This window comes from Sinocyclocheilus rhinocerous, unplaced genomic scaffold (genome assembly GCF_001515625.1).
Source record: "Sinocyclocheilus rhinocerous isolate Xijiao unplaced genomic scaffold, SAMN03320098_v1.1 scaffold359, whole genome shotgun sequence".
Classification (NCBI taxonomy): domain Eukaryota; kingdom Metazoa; phylum Chordata; class Actinopteri; order Cypriniformes; family Cyprinidae; genus Sinocyclocheilus; species Sinocyclocheilus rhinocerous.
This window is the reverse complement of record NW_015652307.1, coordinates 676,570-684,437: the sequence shown is the minus strand read 5'-3', so window position 1 is coordinate 684,437 and position 7,868 is coordinate 676,570. Positions and strand designations below refer to the sequence as shown.

The 7,868-nt window shown below is 44.6% G+C and overlaps 1 protein-coding gene across 1 annotated transcript in view; it reads left to right on the top strand.

Annotated features, from left to right (window-relative positions):
* The first annotated feature begins 286 nt into the window (after positions 1-286).
* The window catches only part of LOC107714759 (transmembrane protein 65-like), a 13,835-nt gene continuing 6,253 nt past the window's right edge, over positions 287-7,868 (top strand). The window contains exon 1 of the mRNA XM_016520723.1: positions 287-814. Within this exon, the coding sequence (XP_016376209.1) occupies positions 604-814 (211 nt within the window). The 5' untranslated portion in view covers positions 287-603. The remainder of the gene's footprint in view (positions 815-7,868) is intronic.

Below are 7,868 nucleotides of genomic sequence, written 5' to 3'. Positions count from 1 at the left end.
ATTTCCACTTTTAAAGTCATAATTTTGACTTTTAACTAATAATTATAACTTTTATGTCATAATTTCCACTTTCAAACTTGTAATTTGGATTTTTTTATCTCATAATTAAGCTTGGAATTACATAATTTGGACTTTTCATTCAATTCATTTATTTTTTAATAAGTGGCGGAAATGGGCTTCCGTAGTTTTCTGAATCCAGCCTCGTCATCGACGAGCTAAGGGCTTTTCCGACTACGTTTCCCATGACGCATCTGCCGCGCAGGACTACATTTCCCGTCATGCAACGTCACCGCTGTGCGCGTCAGAGGAGAAGCGTGTGGAACGTCTTTCAGGCGTTTTTGAACTGTCAGTAATTACACAACGATGAATCATAACGCCTAAATAATCGCACAAGAGGAATTAACTGCCTTTCTTACAGCAGGAATGAGAAGGCTGACGGCCGCGGATTGTTAAAGGCGCTGGGTGCGGGTTGTTTTGGTTCGGTGAGGCCGGTGTGTGTGAGCTTGACAGGCGCGGTTCTGAACTCTGCAAACGCTCTCTGGGTTGGCGTTCCTTCATGTTTAATCGCGAGTATTCTGGTCTGCAGTGTGTTTCAGTGCCGCAATGATCCGGCTGGCTCTGCTCCGCGCGCTCGTGGCCCGCCGCACCGGACCGGCTCAGCTGCACCGGCGTCTTCTCGGTACGCACCGGCGCAGGATCAAACCGGAGCAGCTGGAGCTTCCCAACCAGGCGCGGGAGTTCGTGTACGGCCTGAGCCCTGCGAACCGAAGCTGCTTACTGAAGGAGCTGCAGAGCTTCCAGTCCCAGACCCAAGGTAACACCGCTGCCCTACTTTACTGTAGCACACCAGAGTATTGTGCCCTACTTTACTGTAGCACACCAGAGTATAGTGCCCTGCTTTACTGTAGCGCGCCAGAGTATAGTGCCCTGCTTTACTGTAGCGCACCAGAGTATTGTGCCCTGCTTTACTGTACGCCAGAGTATAGTGCCCTGCTTTACTGTACGCCAGAGTATAGTGCCCTGCTTTACTGTACGCCAGAGTATAGTGCCCTGCTTTACTGTACGCCAGAGTATAGTGCCCTGCTTTACTGTACGCCAGAGTATAGTGCCCTGCTTTACTGTACGCCAGAGTATAGTGCCCTGCTTTACTGTACGCCAGAGTATAGTGCCCTGCTTTACTGTACGCCAGAGTATAGTGCCCTGCTTTACTGTACGCCAGAGTATAGTGCCCTGCTTTACTGTACGCCAGAGTATAGTGCCCTGCTTTACTGTACGCCAGAGTATAGTGCCCTGCTTTACTGTACGCCAGAGTATAGTGCCCTGCTTTACTGTACGCCAGAGTATAGTGCCCTGCTTTACTGTACGCCAGAGTATAGTGCCCTGCTTTACTGTACGCCAGAGTATAGTGCCCTGCTTTACTGTACGCCAGAGTATAGTGCCCTGCTTTACTGTACGCCAGAGTATAGTGCCCTGCTTTACTGTACGCCAGAGTATAGTGCCCTGCTTTACTGTACGCCAGAGTATAGTGCCCTGCTTTACTGTACGCCAGAGTATAGTGCCCTGCTTTACTGTACGCCAGAGTATAGTGCCCTGCTTTACTGTACGCCAGAGTATAGTGCCCTGCTTTACTGTACGCCAGAGTATAGTGCCCTGCTTTACTGTACGCCAGAGTATAGTGCCCTGCTTTACTGTACGCCAGAGTATAGTGCCCTGCTTTACTGTACGCCAGAGTATAGTGCCCTGCTTTACTGTACGCCAGAGTATAGTGCCCTGCTTTACTGTACGCCAGAGTATAGTGCCCTGCTTTACTGTACGCCAGAGTATAGTGCCCTGCTTTACTGTACGCCAGAGTATAGTGCCCTGCTTTACTGTACGCCAGAGTATAGTGCCCTGCTTTACTGTACGCCAGAGTATAGTGCCCTGCTTTACTGTACGCCAGAGTATAGTGCCCTGCTTTACTGTACGCCAGAGTATAGTGCCCTGCTTTACTGTACGCCAGAGTATAGTGCCCTGCTTTACTGTACGCCAGAGTATAGTGCCCTGCTTTACTGTACGCCAGAGTATAGTGCCCTGCTTTACTGTACGCCAGAGTATAGTGCCCTGCTTTACTGTACGCCAGAGTATAGTGCCCTGCTTTACTGTACGCCAGAGTATAGTGCCCTGCTTTACTGTACGCCAGAGTATAGTGCCCTGCTTTACTGTACGCCAGAGTATAGTGCCCTGCTTTACTGTACGCCAGAGTATAGTGCCCTGCTTTACTGTACGCCAGAGTATAGTGCCCTGCTTTACTGTACGCCAGAGTATAGTGCCCTGCTTTACTGTACGCCAGAGTATAGTGCCCTGCTTTACTGTACGCCAGAGTATAGTGCCCTGCTTTACTGTACGCCAGAGTATAGTGCCCTGCTTTACTGTACGCCAGAGTATAGTGCCCTGCTTTACTGTACGCCAGAGTATAGTGCCCTGCTTTACTGTACGCCAGAGTATAGTGCCCTGCTTTACTGTACGCCAGAGTATAGTGCCCTGCTTTACTGTACGCCAGAGTATAGTGCCCTGCTTTACTGTACGCCAGAGTATAGTGCCCTGCTTTACTGTACGCCAGAGTATAGTGCCCTGCTTTACTGTACGCCAGAGTATAGTGCCCTGCTTTACTGTACGCCAGAGTATAGTGCCCTGCTTTACTGTACGCCAGAGTATAGTGCCCTGCTTTACTGTACGCCAGAGTATAGTGCCCTGCTTTACTGTACGCCAGAGTATAGTGCCCTGCTTTACTGTACGCCAGAGTATAGTGCCCTGCTTTACTGTACGCCAGAGTATAGTGCCCTGCTTTACTGTACGCCAGAGTATAGTGCCCTGCTTTACTGTACGCCAGAGTATAGTGCCCTGCTTTACTGTACGCCAGAGTATAGTGCCCTGCTTTACTGTACGCCAGAGTATAGTGCCCTGCTTTACTGTACGCCAGAGTATAGTGCCCTGCTTTACTGTACGCCAGAGTATAGTGCCCTGCTTTACTGTACGCCAGAGTATAGTGCCCTGCTTTACTGTACGCCAGAGTATAGTGCCCTGCTTTACTGTACGCCAGAGTATAGTGCCCTGCTTTACTGTACGCCAGAGTATAGTGCCCTGCTTTACTGTACGCCAGAGTATAGTGCCCTGCTTTACTGTACGCCAGAGTATAGTGCCCTGCTTTACTGTACGCCAGAGTATAGTGCCCTGCTTTACTGTACGCCAGAGTATAGTGCCCTGCTTTACTGTACGCCAGAGTATAGTGCCCTGCTTTACTGTACGCCAGAGTATAGTGCCCTGCTTTACTGTACGCCAGAGTATAGTGCCCTGCTTTACTGTACGCCAGAGTATAGTGCCCTGCTTTACTGTACGCCAGAGTATAGTGCCCTGCTTTACTGTACGCCAGAGTATAGTGCCCTGCTTTACTGTACGCCAGAGTATAGTGCCCTGCTTTACTGTACGCCAGAGTATAGTGCCCTGCTTTACTGTACGCCAGAGTATAGTGCCCTGCTTTACTGTACGCCAGAGTATAGTGCCCTGCTTTACTGTACGCCAGAGTATAGTGCCCTGCTTTACTGTACGCCAGAGTATAGTGCCCTGCTTTACTGTACGCCAGAGTATAGTGCCCTGCTTTACTGTACGCCAGAGTATAGTGCCCTGCTTTACTGTACGCCAGAGTATAGTGCCCTGCTTTACTGTACGCCAGAGTATAGTGCCCTGCTTTACTGTACGCCAGAGTATAGTGCCCTGCTTTACTGTACGCCAGAGTATAGTGCCCTGCTTTACTGTACGCCAGAGTATAGTGCCCTGCTTTACTGTACGCCAGAGTATAGTGCCCTGCTTTACTGTACGCCAGAGTATAGTGCCCTGCTTTACTGTACGCCAGAGTATAGTGCCCTGCTTTACTGTACGCCAGAGTATAGTGCCCTGCTTTACTGTACGCCAGAGTATAGTGCCCTGCTTTACTGTACGCCAGAGTATAGTGCCCTGCTTTACTGTACGCCAGAGTATAGTGCCCTGCTTTACTGTACGCCAGAGTATAGTGCCCTGCTTTACTGTACGCCAGAGTATAGTGCCCTGCTTTACTGTACGCCAGAGTATAGTGCCCTGCTTTACTGTACGCCAGAGTATAGTGCCCTGCTTTACTGTACGCCAGAGTATAGTGCCCTGCTTTACTGTACGCCAGAGTATAGTGCCCTGCTTTACTGTACGCCAGAGTATAGTGCCCTGCTTTACTGTACGCCAGAGTATAGTGCCCTGCTTTACTGTACGCCAGAGTATAGTGCCCTGCTTTACTGTACGCCAGAGTATAGTGCCCTGCTTTACTGTACGCCAGAGTATAGTGCCCTGCTTTACTGTACGCCAGAGTATAGTGCCCTGCTTTACTGTACGCCAGAGTATAGTGCCCTGCTTTACTGTACGCCAGAGTATAGTGCCCTGCTTTACTGTACGCCAGAGTATAGTGCCCTGCTTTACTGTACGCCAGAGTATAGTGCCCTGCTTTACTGTACGCCAGAGTATAGTGCCCTGCTTTACTGTACGCCAGAGTATAGTGCCCTGCTTTACTGTACGCCAGAGTATAGTGCCCTGCTTTACTGTACGCCAGAGTATAGTGCCCTGCTTTACTGTACGCCAGAGTATAGTGCCCTGCTTTACTGTACGCCAGAGTATAGTGCCCTGCTTTACTGTACGCCAGAGTATAGTGCCCTGCTTTACTGTACGCCAGAGTATAGTGCCCTGCTTTACTGTACGCCAGAGTATAGTGCCCTGCTTTACTGTACGCCAGAGTATAGTGCCCTGCTTTACTGTACGCCAGAGTATAGTGCCCTGCTTTACTGTACGCCAGAGTATAGTGCCCTGCTTTACTGTACGCCAGAGTATAGTGCCCTGCTTTACTGTACGCCAGAGTATAGTGCCCTGCTTTACTGTACGCCAGAGTATAGTGCCCTGCTTTACTGTACGCCAGAGTATAGTGCCCTGCTTTACTGTACGCCAGAGTATAGTGCCCTGCTTTACTGTACGCCAGAGTATAGTGCCCTGCTTTACTGTACGCCAGAGTATAGTGCCCTGCTTTACTGTACGCCAGAGTATAGTGCCCTGCTTTACTGTACGCCAGAGTATAGTGCCCTGCTTTACTGTACGCCAGAGTATAGTGCCCTGCTTTACTGTACGCCAGAGTATAGTGCCCTGCTTTACTGTACGCCAGAGTATAGTGCCCTGCTTTACTGTACGCCAGAGTATAGTGCCCTGCTTTACTGTACGCCAGAGTATAGTGCCCTGCTTTACTGTACGCCAGAGTATAGTGCCCTGCTTTACTGTACGCCAGAGTATAGTGCCCTGCTTTACTGTACGCCAGAGTATAGTGCCCTGCTTTACTGTACGCCAGAGTATAGTGCCCTGCTTTACTGTACGCCAGAGTATAGTGCCCTGCTTTACTGTACGCCAGAGTATAGTGCCCTGCTTTACTGTACGCCAGAGTATAGTGCCCTGCTTTACTGTACGCCAGAGTATAGTGCCCTGCTTTACTGTACGCCAGAGTATAGTGCCCTGCTTTACTGTACGCCAGAGTATAGTGCCCTGCTTTACTGTACGCCAGAGTATAGTGCCCTGCTTTACTGTACGCCAGAGTATAGTGCCCTGCTTTACTGTACGCCAGAGTATAGTGCCCTGCTTTACTGTACGCCAGAGTATAGTGCCCTGCTTTACTGTACGCCAGAGTATAGTGCCCTGCTTTACTGTACGCCAGAGTATAGTGCCCTGCTTTACTGTACGCCAGAGTATTATGCCCTTCTTTACTGTAGTACGCCATAGTATTGTGCCCTTCTTTACTGTACGCCAGAGTATTATGCCCTTCTTTACTGTAGTACGCAAGAGTATTGTGCCCTGCTTTACTGTAGTATGCCAGAGTATTGTGCCCTTCTTTACTGTACGCCATAGTATTGTGCCCTTCTTTACTGTACGCCAGAGTATTGTGTCTGCTTTACACAGTATATGTGTGTGTTCTGTGTATATTTATTATGTATATATAAATACACACACATACAGTATATATTTTGAAAATATTTACGTCTATATTTATATTAATATAATTTATATCATATATAAATATATTTAATATATAAACAACATTTTTCCTGAAATATATTAAAAGTTTTTGTTTACATAATATATGTGTGTGTATTGTGTATATTTATTATGTTTATATAAATACACATGCATAAAGCATATATTTTGAAAATATTTACATGCATATACATTTATATTAATATAATTTATATCATATATAAATATATTTAATATATAAACAACATTTTTCCTGAAATATATACATGCATGTGTGTGTATTTATATATACATAATAAATATACACACAACACACACATATATTATGTAAACAAAAACTTTTATTTTGGATGCGATTAATCGTTTGACAGCACTAGTTTTAGTTAATTATAATATCCCTTTTGGCGCTTCTTCCTCAGTCCGTCGGTCTCACACACGCTGAAACCCAACACTTTCTCTTGCTGTATGTAATGGAGCGGTTCATAATGGCAGTGTTTATTCTGGTCTGTTCAGGAAGCTGCTGTTGCTATGGTGACGTGAGTCATGTGACTCATGTGCGTCTGACCTTCCCTCGTCCACTCGTCAGTTTCCACTCCTGCTCTTCTGTCTCTGTCCTCTGTTAAACCGGATTTTCCGCCCGTGTTTGTGTTGAGTAGAAACGCAGCTGAAGTGTGTGATCTGCAGAATCTCATCAGTGCGGTTCACTTACTGTACACTAGAGAAGTGCGTGTAATCAGACACAGACGAGAACGGAATGTGTGTGAGGTCAGAGTGTGACCTTTGACCTCTGTGACCTCTTATGAACTTCAGATCTATTTCTGCTCGGCTGTGGGTTGATCATTGTTTAGAAGATATACCTTCAGTTTAGGTGTATTTAGTTGGTTTTATCGGGCGAATTCCAAACGGCTTTTTTGTTTTTTTTTCCGTCAGTGATAGAAATATGATTTAAGACGGTATTGTAAGCAAGTTTAAGCACGTTTAGTTTGGAAAAAGTGTAATGGTAAACAAGACACAATTACAAATAAGACACAGGACTACAGATATTATATACTATATACAAGATGTATAAAATAAAGATATTATTATCTTAGGCATGACTTTAAATTAAGCAGCTGCTCTTTGTGACTTTAAGATATTTAAGATAATAATAAACATTTGCAGTTTACATTGGGCACTCCCCACCAGGTACAATATTCTGAGTGTTTGCATCTTGTTTTTAAGCCCATAAATAATTATGTACTCGTTCTAATACATTTATATTGTAATGCACTCTTACTAATATATAAATAATCATCTTTACATTGCTGGTAGGTTATCATTGCACAAATCAACACACTTTCTACATTTAAAAAATTAAAATTAGAAGAGTTCTAAACTAATGTGCTGTCTTCTGTGTTTTTAAACCATTCAGAGGACATATACTGAATATGTACATAAATGTTCACATGCATTTGAATGTAGAGAAAATGTAAAAAAAATCAATAGTAAAAATTGATAAGGAAATGAAAAAATTAAGCAATTAAAAATATCTAAATTGTATTTATTTTAATATTATTATGGATTTATTTTAATATTAAATTGCATACTTACACTTTGTTTATTTTTATTTATATATTTATTATTTAAAAAAATATATTTTTAGTAACAACTCATCAACAGATATTGTTAAAAAACGAATTGTTGTATTAATTTTAATATATGTTAATCTGAATAAATTAGAAATCTTAAAATTATACATGTTTTATTTCAAGTAAAACAGAAGAAATATATATATATATATATATATATATATATATGACATG